Below are 23916 nucleotides of genomic sequence, written 5' to 3' on the forward strand. Positions count from 1 at the left end.
CTGACCTCTTCACCATATTCATCCTCAACAACAACCTTTTCACCCAGATGTGATAATAAGACCACAGCATGGAAGCCTCTGTCAGCTGATCCCGAGAACATCAGCATTCAGACCAATGTGAGTTACGTCGAGACCTCAGGGTTCAACCAGGTGCGTAGCCTTTTGACCTTCCGGACCATGGGGAGGGTCACATCAGTGCGCTGCGAAGTCCGCAACGAAAGAGGGCGGAGGGCCTGGGACATCAAACTGGTGTCCAACTGTAAGTTATTACAGGAACTTCCAACTAATGTAAATTAACGTTGCAATACTTTTGCTTTACAATACTCTTAATTTAAGAGCACATTGTTGAAAAAAAGAAATATACTATAAAAATACATTCAAATAAAATATCTCAAAATATACATTGCTCAAAAGAAATGAAGGGTACACAGTCATTTCAGTACAAAACCAAGTCAATTCAACTTCAGGGAAATCAATCTGACCAGTTAGGAAGCATGAGCAATTGTGACTGAATGTCAACTGTTTTGGTGAAATTGAAACTGACAAGAGCTGCACTGGAGAGTCAACGGCAAGACAACCCCCCAAAAGGGAATGGTTTTGTAGGTGGTGGCCACAGACAATTGCTCTCTCCTTTTCCTTCCTGACTGACTATTCTCTAGTTCAGCATTTTGCTAGTGTCCTTGTCACTACTGGTATTATGAGGTGTTATTTGCAGCCCATTCAGGTTGATCAGGCAGTCCAGCTTCTCCAGGATGGCACATTCATACATGCTGTTGCAAGATTTGCTGTGTCTCCCAGTACATTCTCAAGAGCATGGAGGAGATACCAGGAGACGGGCCGTCACATGAGGAGAGCTGTACAGAGCCATAGCATCAACCCAACAGTAGGACCGGTATCTGCTACTTTGTGCAAGGAGGAACAGGAGGAGCACTGCCAGAGCCCTACAAAATGACTACCGATGTGCATGTTTCTGACCAAACAGTCCAAAACTGACTCCATGAGGGCCCGACGTCCTCTAGTGGGACCTGTGCTTGCAGCCAAGCACCTTTTAGCTCAATTGGCATTTGCCAGAGAACACCAGAATTGGCAGGTCCACCATTGGCATCCCATACTCTTCACAGATGAGAGCAGGTTCACACTGAGCACATGTAACAGACGTGAAGGAGTCTGGATACGCCGTGATGAATCTTTTGCTGCCTGCAACATGATCCAGCATGACCAGTTTGGCGGTGGGTCAGTGATGGTCTGGGGAGGCATATCCTTGGAGGGTTGCACAGTCCTCCCCATGCTAGCCAACAGTACCCTGACTGCTTTTGGGTACCGGGACCAAATCATCAGACCCATTGTCAGAACCTACACTGGTGCAGTGGGCCATGGGTTCCTCCTGGTGCAGAACAATGCCCAGCCTCATGTGGCCAGAGTGTGTAGGCAGTTCCTGGATGACAAAGGAATTGATGCCATTGACTGGCCCTCACGTTCCCCAGACCTGAATCCAATTGAGAACATCTGGGATTTTATGTAGCGGTGCATCCAACACCACCAATTAGCACCACAGACTGTCCAGGAGCTCACTGATGCCCTGATCCAGGTCTGGGAAGAGAACTCACAGGACACCATCTGCCGTCTCATCAGGAGCATGCCCAGACGTTGTCAGGAGTGCATTCAGGCACATGGGTCCATTCACACTACTGAATCAGATTGAGTTGCCGTGTTGAAGTTGGAACAGCCTGTGATTTCAAGTGTTTACTTTGAGTTTGAATCCAGCCCTAAATCGGTTGGTGATTTTGGTTTCCATTGACCATTGTTATGTCATTTTCTTCTTAACAAATTACACAATTTACAGTAACGATTTTGATCTTTTATATATTTGATTCATCGAGACCCGATGTGTGAATTAAGCATTTTCCTCATTCTTTTTAGCAGTGTATATAGGTATAACTTCAGCTGTTCTTTTATATCAGCTGTGTGTGTGTGTCCAGCTCTGTTCTCCCAGGTGGCTATTCTGGCTGCAGTGTTAGTCTTGGTGGTCATCGCTGTCATCTTTTTCATCATCCTCATTGCCCTCTGGAGAAAGGTGACGCCCATAGAATCCCTCAATTATGTAATGTACAGTGGATATAAAAAATCTGCACACCCCTGTGAAAATACCAGGTTTATGTGATGTAAAAGAATGAGACAAAGATAAATCATGTCAGAACCTTTTTGACTTTTAATGTGACCTATAATGTGAACAATTAAAAACAAACTGAAATCTTCCAGGGGGAAAAATTAAAAATAAAAACCTTACAGAATTAACCAATCACATTCAAACTCATGTTAAATAGAAGTCATTACACACCTGCCATCATTTGAAGTGACTCTGATTAATCACAAATAATGTTCAGCTGTTCAAGTAGGATTTTCCAGATATTTGAGCAAAAGCCATCATCCGCAGAGAGCTTCCAAAGCATCCATGGGATCTCGTTGAAAATTATCAGTCAGGAGAAGGGTACAAAAGATTTTCCAAAGCATTTGATATACTATGGAACATAGTGAAGACCGTCATCATCAAGTGGAGAAAATATGGCACAACAAAGACATTACCAAGAACTGGACGTCCCTCCAAAATTAATGAAAAGACGAGAAGAAAACTGGTCAGGGAGGCTTCCAAGAGGCCTACAGCAACATTAAAGGAACTGCAGGAATTTCTGGCAAGTACTGGCTGTGTGCTACATGTGACAACAATCTCCCGTATTTTTCATATGAATGGGCTATGGGGTAGGGTGGCAAGACCGAAGCTTTTTCTTACAGAGAAAAACATCCAAGCCCGGCTGAAGTTTGCAAAAACAAGTCCCCCAAAAGCATGTTGGAAAATGTGTTATGGTCTGATGAAACCATGGTTGAATAATTCCAAAAGGTATGTTTAGTGCAAAAACAACACTGCACATCACCCAAAGAACACCATACACACAGTGAAGCATGTTGGTTGCAGCATCATGCTTTGGGGCTGTTTTTCTTCAGCTTAGTCAGGGTGGGGGGATTTGTGAACCAGGCAATTTTGGCACAAAACCTTCAGGCATCCATTAGAAAGCTGAAGATAAAGAGGAAGTTCACCTTTCAGCACGACAACAACCCAAAGCACACATCCAAATCCACAAAAGCATGGCTTCACCAGAAGAAGATTAACGTTTTGGAATGGCCCAGCCAGAGCCCAGACCTGAATCCAATTGAACATCTGTGGGGTGATCTGAAGAGGGCTGTTCACAGAAACGTCCTCGCAATCTGACAGATTTGGAGAGCTTTTGCAAAGTAGAGTGGGCAAATATTGCCACGGCAAGATTTGCCATGCTAATAGACTCCTACCCAAAAAGACTGAGAAAAAGTTCTGACATGATTTATCTTTGTCTCATTGTTTTACATCACATGAACCTGGGATTTGTAGACTTTTTTTATCCACTGTAGTTTCATAGATAAGACTGTTAGGGAGGATGACCATAATAGACTGGACCTGGGCCAAAATCCCTGGCAACTAATACACCAATGTTTTGCTAGGGACAAGGTTAATGATTATGATCAGTGTTGATGTTTGCATCAATTTGATTCTATGCATGTTTGCACTCTAATTGTCCTGTCCAATACCCTTTCTTGGTGTGTATATTAAATGTATCATATTGAAAACTGCCAGTCTCTACTTTTAGAAGCCCCGCTATGAGATCCGTTGGAAGGTGATTGAGTCTGTGAGCTCAGATGGCCTTGAGTACACCTACCTGGATCCAATGCAGCTGCCGTATGACAGTTTGTGGGAGGTGCCCCGCGACAACCTAGTACTGGGTGAGACAATATCTGAATACATAGAATCTGGGGGACATATGTTACAATCTTAAAGATATTTGGGTTGTCCATATCGGAGATCCACTTTTAGCCTTAAGTAGATTTCACACAGAACAATTTTGCATTCTACTTAGAACCTTCTCTGAGACCAATCTGGATACTTCCTGGAACCAGAAAAAGTTTATTCAAGGGAAGATTGTATTATCGTTATCATATTTAAACGTATGTAACTCTGTCCTTTTACTCTAATTTAGTCATGTTCTATGTATTGTGTGAACCTCTGGAAGACGATTTCCTGCTTTTGCTACTAACTAATAAGGATCCTGACAAAATTCTAAATACTGAAACGTTATCCTATGTGAACAGTTAAGAACCCATTTAGGTTTTAGATTGCTCATTTTAGTATACTTGTTTGAATACTGAAGTGTAGCCTTGTAATGTATTGACAGATTTGCCATTAGCTAAAACTCATACTCCTCATTGTCTGTCATATTAGGTCATACTCTGGGTTCTGGAGCATTCGGGAGGGTCGTGGAAGCCACAGTATACGGCCTTGGTTGCTCTCAGTCCACCACTAAAGTGGCTGTGAAGATGCTCAAGTGTGAGTGCTATGTTTTACTATTAGCCAAAACTTGTCATTTCCTTCATTTAACACACAAAACCACTGTCCAGTGTACTTTTACTATCTGGTATAATATTGCAGTACTGTGTGCTCCCCACAGCCACAGCAAGGAGAAGTGAGACTCTAGCTTTGATATCTGAGCTGAAGATCATGAGTCATCTTGGGCCTCATCTGAACATCGTCAACCTACTGGGGGCCTGTACTAAACAAGGTGAGCACCGGCAAGCACCCATATAGGCATTGCCAATTAGTGGCCTAGATTGTTCTAGTGGTCTAAGCAAACCTCTGTGTATATTTGTACTGCTACAGCACATGTTGATTCCTGTCTTATGGTTATTTCAGTAAAAGTCCCTCTATCTTTCCCAATGTCTCTTTTTCAATATTAAAAATATAAAATGCCCAAATCTTGTCTTTAAAATATGTCAGTCAATGTCGGTGGTAACAACTGCCTCCATTTCTCTGTTCTGAAGGACCTATTTACCTCATAACGGAGTACTGTCGCTATGGTGACCTGGTTGACTACCTTCACCGCAACAAGCATACCTTCCTGGAGTACTATGCAGACCAAAACCACAGGGAAATGGACATGTCAGGCGCCAGCACAGAGAGTACAGTCCAAATCCAAGGAAGAAGGCAAGACTACTGCCTTTTCGAAATACTCCATTTAACTACTGTTTTCATATTGCAATCCTCAGTAACATTACATTTTGCGCTTGCCTTTTAAATGGATTTAGAGGCCTGAATGCTGTCTCTGAAATCAAAGATGATTTATTGTAAATCTGTTCGCCCTATGGCAGTGAGAGTGATGGTGGTTACATGGACATGACCAGGGAGGATTCTTTAAAATATGTCCCCATGCAAGAACTGAGCGACAATATCAAGTACGCCGACATCGAGGCTTCAGCCTACAACACACCCTATCACAACAACTACCAAGTGCAAGGTAGACAGTATTTTTTAGTATTCTTTTATGCTTTTTGTATTTACATTGACTTTAATAGACTTTTCTGTTATGTTTTTGATGTTTCATGTGGGCCCCAGGAAGAGTAACTGTTGGATGTGCAATAGCTAATGGAGATATGAACTAAACAGACACCAATACGAGAGCTACTAAATATACATTCTAAACATGATGCTGTTTATAGTTTCTATCTATGAATGCTTTGTTGGTCCCCATGTATTATCGTAAGCATCAGCAATGCTCAACTTCACCCTCTTTTAGTGTGTGGAACGCATTTCAACATCAGTGTTAGACAGATGGACAGCAGACTCCTGTCAGTGATGTTGAAATGCTGCTGGAGAGTCCAAAATAGGGAAGCCTCGCTCCACCTAGATTTTTTTTTAAAGCCGCTTCCAGAAAAGGATATTGTGCTCTTCAACTTCTTGAGTAACCAGACAAAGCATTTAAACACTGTAAGATTCACACCGTTGGTTTGTCATTGGTTTGCGCAATGTGGAGAGTCTGTCACGACTTAATGTTCTCTTTTCATGTTGCTCAGGCCAAGAGGGAACGGATGTGATGTTGTCTATCAGTGACTCCCCAGTTCTGAGCTACACAGATCTAGTGGGCTTCAGCTACCAAGTGTCAAAGGGCATGGACTTCCTGGCATCTAACAACGTATGACTCATTGCAGCTGATGTATATCTCCTTTAACAGAACCAACACATGGAATTGATTACTAAAGCATTCTCATTTTGGGAATTGACAAGGTTTTTAAAAGTGAAAATGAATCATTGTTGATTAATTATATTTAAATATACTGTTTATTTATCTTCACCAATGGACAAGACATGCCACCTGGCAATTGTTGTTCAAACCCCAGCACGGCCAACTGTTTGTTACTTCGTGTCTCCCTCTACATACCTGTGTCCCTGGGCTTCCTTGCTACCGTCCTTTTAATAAAAATAATACCATCTAGAAATATCAATGTTAAAAATAATATTAATGACACCAGTTAATATCAGAATTTTTTACAAGGTGTAATCCCTTCATTTGAGATTTGTATCTATTATATAGATGTTACCACCAAGATCTAAACCTCAATATTGGATATAACTATATAGGAAAATGCATATTCTTTCTAAGTTTTATGGCCTCAGACAGTTTAGCCGATGCTATGGGCATGCACATCATCGTCATTAACATACATAACACTTTGATTTCACACAAAACCATGTTGCCACAAATGCATCCAACAGCATTGTATTCATATGCAGTGCAAAATTTGGCACAAAGTTCAGTAGCTTTACTGTAATACATTTGCAACTTTGCCATGGCTCTCCAAATTCTCCCTGACTCCAGTTTTAATTTTATTTGGGAAGCCAAATAAAGACAAATTGTTATAGATATTATGCCAAAATTGACAATGCTGGATAAACGTCAAATGCTTGTGGTGCAACTTGGAAAACTCAATTAATTAGACAGGATTTAGAAAGCTATAATCCACAGCTCTGTTTGGGAAGTTTCTTTGGTCTCCAAAAAAGTATTTATTTAAATTATATATATATATATATATATCCATGTTATAAATTGATTTGTATTTTAATCAGTGAAATAAGTATTTGATCCCCTCTCAATCAGAAATATTTCTGGCTCCCAGGTATCTTTTATGCATGTAACAAGCTGAGATTAGAAGCACACTCTTAAAGGGAATGCTCCTAATCTCAGTTTGTTACCTGTATAACAACTTGGAATAGTCATAAGAATTGAGCAATTGCTAGTGAGACTGTAGATTAACTTTACACTGCCAAAGCTATTTCATTTCATAGCACAACAACGTTCATTTTTCTTTCATTCATGAATGACATTGATACATATATATAATGTAGGGGACAATAACAGATTTTTTTGCCAAATGAAAAGACAAGAGAATCGTGGAAACCCCTCCTCTTTTACTGCCAAAGGGGTTGTGATCTATACTATATACAATTGTGCTCAAAAGTTTGCATACCCCTGGAGAATTGGTAATATATATACCATTTTGAAAGAAAACCTTAGTGAGCAGGCAAAACAAATGTATTTTATTTCTTATGGGATTCACATTCAACTGTAGGTTATAACAGAATTGTACAATCATAAAACAAAACATGGAAACAAAGGAAATAACTTAAATTACCCCTGTTCAAAAGTCTGCATACCAATAGTTCTTAAAACTGTATATTGCCCCCTTTAGCATTAATGAAATCATGCAGTCTTTCGTAATAGATGCCTATGAGGCCCCAAATTCATGCAGGTGGTATATCTGCCCATTAATCTTGGAAAAATGTCTCCAGGTCATGCAAAGTCTTGGGTCGTCTTGTATGAACCGCACGTTTGAGATCTCCCCAGAGTGGCTCAATGATATTAAGGTCAGGAGACTGTGATGGCCACTCCAGAACCTTCAAATTTTTTATGTGACCATAAAGCTCTAATTTGGTCTCGTCACTCCAAATTACAGTGTGCCAAAAGTTGTGAGGCGTGTCAAGGTGTTGTAGGGCATATTGTAACCGGGCTTTTTTGTGGCATTGGTAAAGGCTTCTTTCTGGCAACTCGAGAATGCAGCTCATTTTTGTTCTAGTATCGTCATATTGTGCTCCTTGAAACAACCACACCATCTTTTTTCAGACCAGCCTGTATATCTCTTGAGGTTACCTGTGGGTTTTTCTTTGTATCCCAAACAATTCTTCTGGCAGTTTTGGCTGAAATATTTCTTGGTCTACCTGACCTTGGCTTGGTATCAAGAGATTCCTGAATTTTCTACTTCTTAATAAGTGATTGAACAGTATTGACTGGCATTTGCCAGGCTTTGGATTTCTTTTTATATCCTTTTCAATCTTTATAAAGTTCTGTAACCTTGTTACGCAGGTTTTTTGACAGTTCTTTTCTGCTCCCCATGGCTCAGTATCTAGCCTGCTCAGTGCATCCACTTGAGAGCTCATTGACTATTTATACACAGACATTAATTGCAATTTAAAAAGCCACAGGTGTGGGAAATTCACCTTTAATTGGCATTTTAACCTGTGTGTGTCTGTAACAAGGCCAAACACTCAAGCGTAAGTCAACTTTTGATCAGGGCCATTTGGGTGATTTCTGTTATCATTCTGATTTCAAAAGGAGCCAAACAACTATGTGATAATGAATGGCTTCATTTGATCCAATCCTTTTTTTTTTTTGCATCATCAGTCATATTTTCAAAATCAATACCAAAATTTCACAATTTCTGCCACGGTATGCAAACCTATGAGCATAACTGTAACCCCAAAAAGCATGCACGGATGCATACTTTGAAAATCCATCAGAAAAATAATATATCCGTAGACAATTTTATTTTAGGCTTACTATAATATAGCTTCTGAAGGTTATGGCCAGCAAAGTTTTTGTCTATCCTAAATAAATCCTAATGCATAACTTGCTTTGACGGCAGCAAGTCTCAAACACTGGTCCCCTGTATGGGAGACCATGTCGCTTAAGACAAAAAGTATCAAGTGGCACTCATTCAGAGACATTTGTTCTTCTTGGCCAGCTCCGATTACGCAGTCCAGCAAATACCTGCGGGATGGAGATTCAGTTATAATGATGGCTAAATATTGCAACAATATTATTGTAGTGACTTTTAATGACATGGAATGATTTTAGTTCCTTAAAGAATATTTATCCAGTAGTGAGCACAATCATTTTCATACTGAACCTTAGTCAGAATTAATCCAACCTAGTGATCTACAGGGGACCACACAGTGCTGCTTAGTAATTAGTGCAGGTGAAAAGTACAGTAAGTGTTGCATTTGTTAAATCAAGTACTGTAAGTAAAATTATCAGTTTGGTAAATTATTGGGTACTAAATTAACAAATCAAAGGAGGGATTTTTAGGAAAGTGTTTGGGCACGACTCAGATAATTTGAGAAAAGAAACCTGGTCAGTTTGGTGTTACCCATGGCATGGTGTGTTTTGCATAGGTACATGCAAAACACACCATGCCAAAAGTAAAGGAGATCTGAGAGGACATCAGAAGGGTTAGGGTGACTGGACAAACATGAAGGTTTCTGGGAGTCCATACTCTGGGCAGAGGAGTCACAATTGTTAGATTTTAGAAGTAATGTATAGTGGTTAAATAATAGAGAACCCGCACAAATTAAGGGAGAAAATACATTAAGTATTTATTGGATTAATGCAGCAGATTTGTCCTATTTTAATGAATGTCCAATATCTTTTCACTGTAATGCTGGTTACAACCTGATATATATATTGAAATGTGTGTCTACCTAGCAAAGATCATGTTTCCAAGACAGTAACCCCCATGCCAGATGGTCAATGTAAAGATTCCTGTGGTTATCAGAGCGCAGCCTACAGATAACACAGATGTTTCTGTTGTTCTATTTATCTAGGCACCTATTCACTTGCAATGAAACAAACATTCATATTGTCTTAATACTGTGTGAAAACTTTATAATTAATGCTCAGATTCCACACAATCAATACTGCTATGTTTGGTGAAACACAGCCTACCACCAAATCAACCTTCCAAACCTTCAAGCATAGTGGTGGGAATGTCAAGATCTGGGCCTGATTTTCCTCCAATGGACCTGGTCAACTGCTCATCATCAAGAATTCTGAGGTGTAACAAGGTATTTTTTAACAAAACTTCAGGAAATTAGTCAAGGAGTTAAAGAAAATGGTTTTCCAACATGAGGACAACCCAAAGCTATCATGGAATTATATCAAAGAGTGGCTCAGGACAAAGAAGATTTGTGTTTCGGATTGGCCAAATCAAAGTACTGCTATTAATCAGATGCAGTGGCAGGACATGTAGCGGCCAGTACATACCAGAAACCCATCAAATCTCACTCAATTGGCTGAGTTCTGTAAGGAGGACTTTGCAAAATCCTCCAAAAATGATGTAAACGGCCACAGCTTCAGAGTTTCTATGCAGAAATGGGAGAACCGGCCAGAAGGACAACCATCTATGCAGCAGTCAATCAATCAGGGCTTTATAGTAGAGTAGCTAGACAGAAGGCCCTCCTGAGGTGGGGCCTCCATTGAACGGACCTGTTTCCAGCACATCCCACAGATGCTCAATTGGATTGAGATCTGGGGAATTTAGAGGCAAAGTCAACACCTTTAACTCGTTGTTGTGTTCCTCAAATCATTCCTGGTGCCATGTGTTCTCCAGGTAAGCGAAGCACATGCACCTGGCCATCCATGTGATGTGAAAGAAAGCGTGATTCATCAGATCAAGCCTCCTACTTTTATTGCTCCGTGGTCCAGTTCTAATGGTCACGTGTCCATTGTTAGCATTTTCGGCATTGGACAGGGGTCAGCACAGGCAACAAATTGCGATGCATTGTGTGTTCTGACACCTTTCTATCAGTACCAGCATGAACTTTTTCAGCAATTTGAGCTACAGTAGCTCATCTGTTCGATTGTACCACACGGGCCAGCCACTCCCCACGTGCATCATTGAGCCTTGGCCACCCATGACCCTGCCACCAGTTCACCGCTTTTCCTCCCTTGGAAAACTTTTGATTGGTACTGACCACTGCAGACCGGGAACTCCCCACAAGGGTTGCATTTTTGGAGATGCTCTGACCCAGTCTCCTAGCCATCACAATTTGGCCCTTGTCAAAGTTACTCAGATCCTTATGCTTGCCCATTTTTCCTGCTTCTAACACATCAACTTTGAGGACAAAATGTTCACCTGCTGCCTAATATATCCCACCCACTGACAGGTGCCATGATGATGAGATTATCAGTGTTATTCACTTCACCTGTCAGTGGTCATAATGTTATGGCTGATCGGTGTAAATATATACTTTTTTCAAGGTCCCAAAGTCAATAATTGATTATCTCAAGATTACAACACTTGACGCGTTTGTTATAGAACACGATCCTGTTCTCATAATATGCAAATGTGCTGACATTTAAGGATGTTTAGCCTCACTTGCCTAGTTTAATAGTTAAATAAATAATATTTGTAATAAACAAATATCCTGTATTTCTGAATATTTGCAACTCAAGACTCAACCTATTGGAGGATGGTGCTGTGTATGGTGGCTATAGGAAATAGTTTGCTAGTGGCAGTTTGAATTCACCTAGTTCCGCCAGCTGTTTCTTCAGTGTACAGTTTAAAAAATCAATGCTACCACGACAGATTACTGAATGTAGTTTGAAGTGTTTTGGAGTAGTTTTCCACTTGCAATGCAGCTTTGCGATAGCAGTACAAACCATTTCCATTCATGAATTTGGACGATGCTAACAATGCTAATTATCAATGTGGCTTCTGAATATTTTTTTGAAGTGGACTTTTAGAAAAATATACATTTTGGACGAACAATCCCTTTAAGAATCTGGGAGTTTAAATGGATTATGTCATCTCAACACAGAAAATAAATTGTACAGGCCAGTTTCATTTCAGTGCTTGACTATACTGATGTGATACAGCATATGCATGCATCATTGTCAGGATTGAAACCTGTAAATGTAGTCTATCATAAAGTATTGAGTTTTGTTACTAGTGCAAACCTTTGCACTAATCATTGTCTTTCATGTACTTCATTTGGCTGGCACAGATTTTGGCTATTACACACTCCACTCATGGAATGCTTTGAAAAGTAGCATTAATCTTAATGTCCTGGAGTCTGTAAGGAAATGTAAATGTGTGATAATGATAATGATGTTTGTTTATTGTTCACTGTGATTGTATTTATTTTTTTATATATTTTACTCATTACATAGGTCTCAGCTATAATTTTGTGCAAATAATATTAACAAAAATGTTATCTTTATGAGGTATTGTGTGTAGATTGATAGCAAAATCTATAACACAGCAAAATGTGAAGAAAGTGGAAGGGTCTGAACCCTTTCTGAAGGCACCATTGGTACATGTTTTGAGCCCATCTAGATTTTACATATCAAAGTACTGACATAGATTTTTAAGAGGACTGCAAAACTATGTTTACCAGACCTTTAATATGTCCATACCATGGATATCTTAGCCATTTAATTATGAGTATATAGTTTATAAAAAAAGTATTTGAAAAAATAAATAAATCGAAGTGTAAAAGGCCTTTACTGCAATCGGAAAAACGCATACGGCTACAGTTGTAAATAGAAAGTTTAAAAACAAATATTAGGAAGTTTCTTTTGAAGAGACACATTTTTTACTTCTGCCACTCTAGGTTCCCCTAATGCATGTTCAGCAATTTTAAAACAGTTTAGACATAGGGAACCGACATACACTACATCACATTGATGTTAGAAGGTGATGCCTGAAGTGTTGTCAGGCAATATAGCCACTCTCCCGCCTATTCATTTTTAAATAACCACTTACCACTATCCATGTTTGTCTCTGAGTGAAGTTGCACCATTGTCTGAATTTTAACTAACTAATTATAGCATAACTTTATAAAGGAAGAAATAGATACAAAAGTATACTGTAATTTTTCAAATCATTATGTGCCAAACTAAAATATCAAGCTCAATGGAGATTTTCCATTGAGCTTGATTTTTTGTCAAGGACTAGATTTTATTTGTGTCCATAAAACTGGCCCTACAAGTAGACACTGAAAACTAATCAATGTAGACATTGAAGTCCATCCCACCTACCGACATCACCCCTCAACGGCAACATAGAGTAGTGGAAGATGAGGCTTATCTCTCTTTTCGCTGTATTCTCATACAACAGAACTGTTAAATTCAAATTGATGATATCTTGTAATATCTTGTAAATTCTAAATTATGATATCTTGCTATAATATTGTGGTTTTCACTTAGTAACATATAGATTTTGGGAACTGTAGAATGTAGAAGTTTCTGATAGATTCCTTTTTTAAGTTATGGGAGTTAAACTCCCATTTGTCTAAAATGCTATGACAGACAGTTTGAATAAAAAAATTAAAATAAAAATACAAACAAGCAAATGGAGACAAAAAATAGCAGATCATGTCAATTGCCATTCATATCACGTCAAAACATTTATCATCAAATATGAATTCCTAAGAGATGTGTTTACTGAATCTGTATGACACTGTTTTAATGTCTTCACAGTGTGTTCACCGCGACCTGGCTGCCAGAAATGTGCTCATCTGTGAGGGAAAGCTGGTTAAAATCTGTGACTTTGGCCTGGCTCGTGACGTCATGAACGACTCCAACTATGTAGCCAAAGGCAGTGTGAGTTCATTTGTTTAGCTTTTCTGTATATTTATATACAGGCCATTTAAAAATTGTTGATAAAGAAGGGAAAATTAGGAACAAACAGCAAACAGTCATTGTGTTCTGTTTAAGTGAAAGAACACAACATACAGCACATGTGGGCAGATTTGAGGCCAATTGCTGCTAGGCATTACCTTTTAGCTTGTTTTTTACTATTAGACTCTGCTGTTTTACTGTTTAATTCTGTACCTCTTGAGCAAAACATACGTTTCATATTAAAAGGCTGGCACAAGGGCTGTTCTGAGGGTTTTTAAATGGTAATACTTCCCATTGGGTTGCAGTTGTTGTTGCCAAAAATGTGGTTGAATTATTGGATAAGGGCTATAGACTCTTTCCACTGAGGTTTTCTTTGCTTTTAGATTTTTGGTTCATAGATCTGGGGAGGCTCTAAAACAGCTTTCCAGCGACTTGGGTCAAACTGTGGAATGTCCATTTATGTCACTATACCAAAACTACAATGGCATCTGTAATTCTGTATTGTACTTGTCATACCCTAATATGGATTACTCACTGTTTGATGTAGACATTCCTGCCACTGAAGTGGATGGCTCCAGAAAGTATCTTCCAGAACCTCTATACAACATTCAGCGATGTTTGGTCTTTTGGCATTCTGCTTTGGGAAATCTTCAGTCTAGGTAAATACAATAGTTTTTGCCTAGAACTGATTATGTTTATTATAGATTTGTTTATTCCCATTAGATATAGTACAGACTAGTGATATTTCATTATTTGCGAATCCATTAATTATATGGGATATATATTGTGCCTTGCAAAATGATTTAAACCCCTGACCAATTCTATGAATCTTTTGAATTACGAATGGTAAATTAAAATAAAAAAATCTGCTAACAACAATGGGCTAACATCACCCTGTAAAGCATATACATACTTATCCAAAGATTTAAAGCTGTTATTGAAGATATTAACCTGTACGGGTCTTATACTTATTAAATAAATGATTTAAAAGAGTTATTTTTGTTACACATATTTCCCAACATACAACCAATGTCATCTTACAATAACTGATTTCTAGTGTCTAAATATAAAATATGAAACAGAAAACATTTTCAATGTACCATTTTGTAACAGAGAATTAGTGTATTTGTGTTTTGGCCATCTTCAGGAGGAACGCCCTATCCTGACATTCCCATGAATGAACAGTTCTATACTGCATTGAAAAGAGGCTACAGGATGCCCAAACCCACACATGCAACAGACGATATGTGAGGCTCCATCGGTTTTTATGGGTTTTTATAGTAGTAAGTCAAACAGATTCTATGTAAACATAACAAAGTGAAATTTGCACTGAAAATGTAAAAACTTTTTTTTCTCTTTCAGCTATGATGTCATGTCTAAATGTTGGGATGAGAAATGCGAGAAGAGACCTTCATTTGCCTCTCTGTCTCATTCGATAGGAGAGCTTTTGACCGACACTTACAAAAAGGTGCCATCCCCAGAACAATCCTTAAGCCTGTGGTTGAGTGGGGAGAACAAGTATTTGATACACTGCCGATTTTGCAGGTTTTCCCACTTACGAAGCATGTAGAAGTCTGAAATCTTTATCATAGATACTACTAAAACAAAAATCCAGAAAATCACATTGTATGATTTTTAAGTAATGAATTAGCATTTTATTGCATGACATAAGTATTTGATACATCAGAAAAGCAGAAATTAATATTTGGTACAGAAACCTTTGTTTGCAATTACAGAGATCATACGTTTCCTGTAGTTCTTGACCAGGTTTGCACACACTGCAGCAGGGATTTTGGCCCACTCCTCCATACAGACCTTCTCCAGATCCTTCAGTTTTCGGGTCTATCGCTGGGAAATACAGACTTTCAGCTCCCTCCAAAGATTTTCTTTTGGGTTCAGGTCTGGAGACCTTGAGATGCTTCTTACGCAGTCACTCCTTAGTTGCCCTGGCTATGTGTTTCGGGTTGTTGTCATGATGGAAGACCCAGCCACGACCCATCTTCAATGCTCTTACTGAGGGAAGGAGGTTGTGGGCCAAGATCTCGCGATAAATGGCCCCATCCATCCTCCCCACAATACGGTGCAGTCGTCCTGTCCCCTTTGCAGAAAAGCATCCCCAAAGAATGATGTTTTCACCTCCATGCTTCACGGTTGGGATGGTGTTCTTGGGGTTGTACTCATCCTTCTTCTTCCTCCAAACACGGCGAGTGGAGTTTAGACCAAAAAGCTCTATTTTTGTAGAGCCATATGACCTTCTCCCATTCCTCCTCTGGATCATCAGGATGGTCATTGGCAAACGGGCCTGGACATGCGCTGGCTTGAGCCGGGGGACCTTGTGTGCGCTGCAGGATTTTAATCCATGACGGCGTAGTGTGTTACTAATGGTTTTCTTTGAGACTGTGGTCCCAGCTCTCTTTTTATATTCCGTCTCTCACAGTTGAAGTGTAACTATGATAAAAATTACAGACCTCTACATGCTTTGTAAGAAGGAAAACCTGCAAAATCGTTAGTGTAACAAATACTTGTTCTCCCCACTGTATGTTGATTATGTTAATTCATCATATATTACTATCTACACACTGTATCCTTTCCAAACCGGTCTAGAAATACACCCAGGTGAATGAGAGCTTCCTGAAGAGCGACCACCCTGCTGTGTTCAGAACAAAACCAAGATCTGTGGGGAACCTGGCTGCATTCCCAGAAGATATCTCCTCAGGGGATCCAGCAGCACAGGACATGGAGTTAAGAGGGAAGACCAGGGAGATGGCAGAGACAAGGAAGGAGGAAGGCCCCTCCGAATATGTCATCCCCATCCCAGATATCCATGCTATTGTAGAGGCAGAAGAAGGTGGTGAGGTGCTGGACACAGCCACAGAGAGTATTTCAAGGTAATGTAGACTCTTCTCTCACAGGCCCACAGTAACTGTGTGGAGATTTTCAGGTTAAATCAGCCTTACTTCTGTGAGTGAAGAATATTAAAGCAGAATGAAGATCAACATTTGAGCAAGATTTGAACTTCTCTAGCAAACGTATTTAATAAAATGTTGAGAAGTCATTCATTTTCTGTACAGTACAGTGTAACCAAAGTGATTTTATGGACACATAAATTGTCAAATACAGTAATAATAAATGTATTAATAATAAATACAATATTCATGGGAAATTAGTTTTGATTAAACAGATTGTGACTAGGACCAAGGGCATTTCTGGCCAATCTGGCCCCCCAGGCAAGATTTCCAAATGTCGCCCCCCATTCGAAAAGAGGAATGCCAGCTTCAAGGGAAATAACCCTTTTTAATTTTACTTTTATAAACACAAAATAAATACAAGTGCGATAGTAGGTGTGCAAAAAATGTAAACAATAAAGGAGACTCAACATATTATGTGCAGTAATAAAAAATATTTATTTTACTAATGTGCAATCAAATATCTAACAACAGATGCGCAAGGGCAATGAAAGCTATCCCGTCTGGTCTGAACCGACAGAAGGTCCACTGTGGCACAAGTCACAGAAAATGTTAAATGATGGTTATTATGGGATAAATGTGTCACAACATCGCATCCTGCTGCGTATGGGCCTACAATGGGCACACAAGCGTCAGAACTGGTCCTTGGAGCAGTGGAAGAAGGTAGCCTGGTCTGATGAGTCAGGTTTTCTTTAACATCACATGGATGGCCGTGTAAGTGTGCGCTGTTTACTTGGGGAAATGATAGCTCCAGGATGGACCGCAAGGTCGTAGGGTCCATGCCTCGGTGGATCGGTACTGCTTTGGCGGCACAAGGAGGACCAACAGCAAATTAGGCATGTGGTCATAATGATTTGGCTCATGTATTTACAGTTATTCAGGTCAATGTGATCACATCTTGTCAAAGACATGGGACAAAGCCTAAATTAAATTATTTATATTAGGTAGGATCTAGATCAGAAGGGTCAAAGATCAAACCTCTAAGACTGACAAGGTTGAAAAGGAGTGCTGGGAAATGTTGACTAATTTCAAACCAGTCAAATCCAAGGCAAGTTTATATGAATAGCAAATTTAATACATGAGGCAATTCAAGGTGCCGGAGAAATACATTCAGCATAAAAGCAAAGCATTAAAAGAAAACGTCTGCTTCACGTGGCACCGCAGCTCCTCTTCCTATCCGGCGTTCCACATCGCCGGTCTACGAACCACCAGGCGGAGAGTGATGTCAGAGGTGCACCCCGAGGACACACCTGTTGTCACGTAGTCATTAGTTCAGTATATATTGGTTCTGTTAGTCACAGTGCAGCACTGATTACTGTTTCTTGTTCTGAACACAAGGTGTGTTTCCCTTCTCTAGACAAAGTATTGAACCGTTTTGTCTTCCTTTTTTTTTGCACTGCCTCATTTTGTCACTCGCACCGTCACATAAAAAAAGCACAGAATTACACCAATCAAAAGATAATTAAAAGATTAATAAAGGGCAGTTGAATATTTTTTTTTTTTTACCAAGATTTAGAAGTGGTCAACGTTGGAGCAAGTCTAAGATTTTCAGGCAGTTTGTTCCAGCTCTGTTCAGCATAATGACTAAATCCTGCCTCACCAACCTTTGACCTTACTCTGGGAACAGTTAGCAGATCCGACTCCGATGACCTGAGTGCTCTAGAGGCTTCCTATTGAGAGAGGTCTGAGATGTAACTTGGCCCTGAACCATTTTGTGATTTATAGATGAGTAGCAATAATCTTAAAATGTGATACAGAAAGCCAGAGCAGAGACCTTCGAACTGATGTAATGTTTTTTAGCTTTTTTTGTTTTTGTTCAAACTTGAACAGCAGCGTTCTGAATGAGCTGCAATTTCCTGTGGGCTTTTTGTAGAGAGATCTGAAGAAAGGCCATTACAGTAGTCCAACCTACTGGAGATAAAATATATGTTTTTTTAGATCTTGTCTATGCATGAATCCTCGTATTTTAGCTATGCTTTAAGGTGATAGTAGGCTCATTAGGATAGAGCGTTCCGGAACTCCACATCCCAGATATGTAGTTTCCTATGGAGATAACGTATTCCCTGTCTTGTAAATAAGACTCAAACCAATAAAGGGCAATAAAAGACCACGTCACTAAAACCAACCCAGGAATCCAGTCTGTCTAGCAGTATTGTATTGTCAACTGTGTCAAACACGGCTCTAAGGACCAATTCTACTAGGATCAACATTTTATGAGAATTAGTGTTTAGACAAATTTTATTTAAAAGTTTAACAAGGGCAGTCTCAATGAGATGATGGGTCCAAAATCCTGATTGGAAAGTGTCAAAGTATCCATTTGAGTTCAAGACCTTTAGTAATAACTAGATTCAAGGTGTGTCCTTAATTATACTAGGGTCCTTTGACATGCTGAGACTGTCGAAAAGTGTCTAAAATGGTATAGAGTTCTTTAGTACTCCTGTTGTTGACCTTATCCATACGAATATTAACATCACTAGTCAGAATTAGACAGTCAAATTCAGTGCAAATAATGGACTGTAGTTCAGAATAGTCATCAAAGACATTTGCAGAGTGTTTTGGTGGCCTGCTAATGGTTAATAGCAGAACACGAGCTGTGCATTTTAATACAGTTGATAGATCACCAAATTATGTCTGCTTTCATTGATACATTGTCATTGTCATTGTCACTAAATAAAGCAACTACTCCACCCCTTTTCTTGTCAGCTATTACATTATAATTTGTAGGAACTGACTCTATAAGATCTGCTGGGCAGCTATTTTTGTCTAGCCGTGTTTTGGTTAAGAACATGAAATCAAGTTTATATGTACTAATTAGAGAATTAATAAAAAATGACTTGTTTGTTAGGAATCAAATATATAGGAGAACAAGTGTCATGTGCTTGATGACAGTTTGTCATGGTAGTTTGTTGTTGATGTGAAATAGATATCAAATTGTTGTGGTTAGTGTGTGTGTTAGGTTGAGTTCTACTCGTTCTTTTTCTAGCTATAACAGATATGAGGAAGGACAAGATAATGGGTTCCAACCTGATCATTTTGTAGTCATGAGTAACGTTTCTACAGCGGGATACTCAACTACATTCGTTTTTATCCCCTTTCGCAGTGCAAGCAATACATGCAGTTCTAGACACAGAGGCTGGTGATGGGGGGGGGGTCAGTTGATGGTGGATGGTTGTTGCCTACGTGGAGGAGATACTGGTATACAGGATTCCAAAAAATTATGTCTTCACAGTCCAGGATTAGGATAGATAATCTGAAAAAAGGCCCCAGGATCAAAAATAGCAAACCTCTCCTTTAAGTATCATAAAGTAACCTGGCTGCTGTCATTCTGTGATGAAGAGGAGGAGGCAGGGTACCAAAGCTTTAAGGGAGATTAGATTAACCACAGGCTGATAGTTCCTGTGTTTGTTGGGGTGAGCGCTAGCCCTGAGTAAATGTTATATGTGCATCAATGAGCCTTGGCCGCCCAGGATCCTGTCGCCGGTTTACCTCTTTTCCTTCCTTAGACCACTTTTGATAGGTACTGACCACTGCAGACTGGGAACACCCCACAAGGGCTGCAGTTTTGGAGATGATCTGACCCAATTGTCTAACCATCAAAATTTGGCCCTTGTCAAAGTCGCTCAGGTCCTTACGTTTGCCAATTTTTCCTGCTTCTAACACATCAACTTTGAGGACAGAATGTTCACGTGCTGCCTAATATTTCCCAACCACTGACATGTGCCATGAAAACAAGATTATCAGTGTAATTCACTTTACCTGTCAGTGGTCATAATGTTATGGCTGATCGGTGTGTGTAAGAATAAAGAGCTACCATCTACAGAACGCTATATTATTATAATACATTTTTTACGTTGACTTTGAGACTCTTTCTAATATATTTATGGGAGTTTTTATGGAAGATATGTTTACCACCAATTTAGGAAATTCAAGTTTTGAACTGGGTTTTATTATAGGAATAATACAATTGTATTTATTGTTTTTATTATAGTTTATATATATATATATATATATATATATACAGTGGGGAGAACAAGTATTTGATACACTGCCGATTTTGCAGGTTTTCCCACTTACAAAGCATGTAGAACTCTGTCATTTTTATCATAGGCACTCTTCAACTGTGAGTGACGGAATCTAAAAAAAAATCCAGAAAATCACATTGTATTTGCATTTTATTGCATGACATAAGTATTTGATACATCAGAAAAGCAGAACTTAATATTTGGTACAGAAACCTTTGTTTGCAATTACAGAGATCATATGTTTCCTGTAGTTCTTGACCAGGTTTGCACACATTGCAACAGGGATTTTGGCCCACTCCTCCATTCAGACCTTCTCCTTCAGGTTTTGGAGCTATCACTGGGCAATACGGACTTTCAGCTCCCTCCAAATATTTTCTATTGGATTCAGGTCTGGAGACTGGTTAGGCCACTCCTCAGCCCTGGCTGTGTGTTTCAGGTCGTTGTCATGCTGGAAGACCCAGCCATGACACATCTTCAATGCTCTTACTGAGGGAAGGTGGTTGTTGGCCAAGATCTCACGATACATGGCCCCATCCATCCTCCCCTCAATACGGTGCAGTCGTCCTGTCCCCTTTGCAGAAAAGCATCCCCAAAGAATGATGTTTCCACCTCCATGCTTCACGGCTGAGATGGTGTTCTTAGGGTTGTACTCATCCTTCTTCTTCCTCCAAACACGGCGAGTGGAGTTTAGATCAAAAAGGTGAGATCTTGCATGGAGCCCCAGACCGAGGGAGATTGACCGTCCTCTTGAACTTCTTCCATTTTCTAATTATTGCGCCAACAGTTGTTGCCTTCTCACCAAGCTGCTTGCCTATTGTCCTGTAGCCCATCCCAGCCTTGTGCAGGTCTACAATTTTAGCCTGATGTCCTTACACAGCTCTTTGGTCTTGGCCAATGTGGAGAGGTTGGAGTCTGTTTGATTGAGTGTGTGGACAGGTGTCTTTTATACAAGTTCAAATAGGAGCAGTTAATACATGTAATGAGTGGAGAACAGGAGGGCTTCTTAAAAAAAAAAAAACAGGTCTGTGAGAGCCGGAATTCTTACTGGTTGGTAGGTGATCAAATATTTATGTCATGCAATAAAAATCATACAATGTGATTTTCTGGATTTATCAACTACTTGTTCTCCCCACTGTGTATATATATGTCGGCTGGACCTCACCAGCAACATGCAGACTTAAACACTGGTACATTTTCATTTTAAGGCATTTTTAGGAATACAAATACATTTTATATATGTATCATCTCTTCTAGCAGCAAATGAAATCACATAGAAGCTGAAATCTCAGTCTTATTCATGCTAACCAACCCAGCAATAAGAAGAAAAAGTCATTTATTTCACTCAAAGCCAACCCAAAATTCAAGGACCTGTCTAGAGGAGTTCAAAGAACAAATAGATGAACAGATTGTAGATGTAGATGTTTCTAGTTATCACCCCATGGTACTAGCGTGTTGCCTTATGTAGGGAAGCACATTAAGTTCCTTCACATATACCAATACACACATGACACCACTGCAAATATGTAAACCCCTTAACTCTCAACTCTGTGGCTGCCAGTTTGCCACAGGAAGAGTGTGACTGTGTGAATCAGAAGCAGCCTTTGAAAATTGCCCAATTTGACACTGCCTCATGGGTGCTGCAATGCTGCTTTCAAAGCTTTTCTTATGCTGTTTTTTTTTTTTGTCTTGCTTGTTGCTATTCATAATTGGCAGCTGATATTGACATTTTTTATGATAATGCCAGTGTATATATTTTCCTCTGATATTTTTAAAACAGTAATAAATCAAAATACATCTTCTCTACTTTCCAATGTTAGGCCTTCGAGCATAACCAACCAGATTGATACTGACCCAACCCCCCTTGATGGGCCAGAAATATTCCTAAAAGAAACAGTAAGCAGCACAGAGGTAGATAACCCCAACGCAGAGGAAGATGTGCCTGTCCCCACTCAAGAAAAGATCCCCCAGTCTTCAAGCATGTCTGAAGTGGAGGAGAGTTTTCTGTAGCCAAACTACAGAGGTATTGTCCGAGGTGTCCACTGTACAGGACAATTTGGCACATGCTTTATATGCATATGTAAGAAGGAAGTTTTACAAGTCAGTACCAACTACATTCTAAGACTTAGAGTAAATCATATTTTAGTTTTCAGCTAAGTGTTTTTGCACATTTGACTGTCTTCATACTGGATGCCAAAACATGAAAATTTTAACCACAAGTTGAAAATACTGAACCTGCATTATACATCCCTGTTTCCAAAGAAAGTTGGGACGCTGTGTAAAATGCACATAAAATCCTAATGCAATGATGTGCAAATCATTTATCCCTGTATTTAATTGAAAATTCAATAAGTAAACAATAAAATAATTCTGTTTAAACATTTGATATGTTGTCATTGTACTATTTTTTATTGAATGTAGGGTGTAAATGATTTGCACATCTTTGCATTCTGTTTTTATAACAATTTTACAAAGCGTCCCAACTTTTTGGGGAATGGGATTGTAATTAAAGTTGTCAAACTGTAACAGACAAATATATACATTACCGTTCAAAAGTTTGTGCTTACTCAGAAATGTCCTTTTTTTCCATGAAAACAAACATTAAATAGGTTTGTATAGGAAATAGCAAAATTAATAGGAAATAAAGAAATAATAATTTTTAAATGACATAATTATGTCCTTCAAACTTTGCCTTCATCAAAGAATCCTCCATTTGCTTCAATTACAGCCTTGCAGACCTTTGGAATTCTAGTTGTCATATTGTTGAGAAGAGATTTCACTTTCACGCCATGCTTCCTGAAGCACCTCCCACAAGTTGGATTGGCTTGATTGGTACTTCTTACATACCGTACAGTCAAACTGCTCCCACAACAGCTCAATAGGGTTCATTGTAGACAGAATACCAGCTGATTGCTTCTTCCATAAATAGTTCTCGCATTGTTTGGAGCTGTGCTTTGGGTAATTTTCCTGCTGTAGGAGGAAATGGCTCCAATTTAATGAAGCTGGCAGTTGAGAACATGTGAGGCACCTGTTTCTCAAACTAGACACTCTAAAATATTTATCTTCTTGCTCACTTGTGAACCGGGGCCTCACACTCATTCTATTCTGGCTAGGGACGGTTTGTACTGTTCTGTGAAGGGAGTACACAGATCTTCAGTTTCGTGGCAATTTGTCACATGGAATAGCTTTCCTTTCTCAGAACAAGAATAGACTGATGAGATTCAGAAGAAAGTTCTTTATTTTTGCCATTTTGGGCCACAATTGCTGATGCTCCAGATACTCAACTAGTCTAAAGAAGGCCAGTTGTATTTCTTTTTAAATCAGTACAACAGTTTTCAG

General features: G+C 39.4%; 1 protein-coding gene across 1 annotated transcript in view; it reads left to right on the forward strand.

The window, feature by feature from the left end:
* Positions 1–22873, forward strand: part of LOC105030015 (platelet-derived growth factor receptor beta) — a 32826-nt gene extending 9953 nt beyond the window's left edge. Inside the window, exons 10-23 of the mRNA XM_010903644.4 lie at positions 48–259; positions 1980–2074; positions 3678–3810; positions 4307–4411; positions 4533–4643; positions 4903–5065; positions 5230–5375; positions 5932–6050; positions 13452–13574; positions 14140–14251; positions 14740–14839; positions 14955–15060; positions 16197–16480; positions 22398–22873. Of these exons, the coding sequence (XP_010901946.2) occupies positions 48–259; positions 1980–2074; positions 3678–3810; positions 4307–4411; positions 4533–4643; positions 4903–5065; positions 5230–5375; positions 5932–6050; positions 13452–13574; positions 14140–14251; positions 14740–14839; positions 14955–15060; positions 16197–16480; positions 22398–22587 (1999 nt within the window). The 3' untranslated portion in view covers positions 22588–22873. The remainder of the gene's footprint in view (positions 1–47; positions 260–1979; positions 2075–3677; positions 3811–4306; positions 4412–4532; positions 4644–4902; positions 5066–5229; positions 5376–5931; positions 6051–13451; positions 13575–14139; positions 14252–14739; positions 14840–14954; positions 15061–16196; positions 16481–22397) is intronic.
* The last annotated feature ends 1043 nt before the right edge of the window (positions 22874–23916 follow it).

Source organism: Esox lucius, chromosome 7 (assembly GCF_011004845.1).
Source record: "Esox lucius isolate fEsoLuc1 chromosome 7, fEsoLuc1.pri, whole genome shotgun sequence".
In the NCBI taxonomy this organism is placed as follows: Eukaryota; Metazoa; Chordata; class Actinopteri; order Esociformes; family Esocidae; genus Esox; species Esox lucius.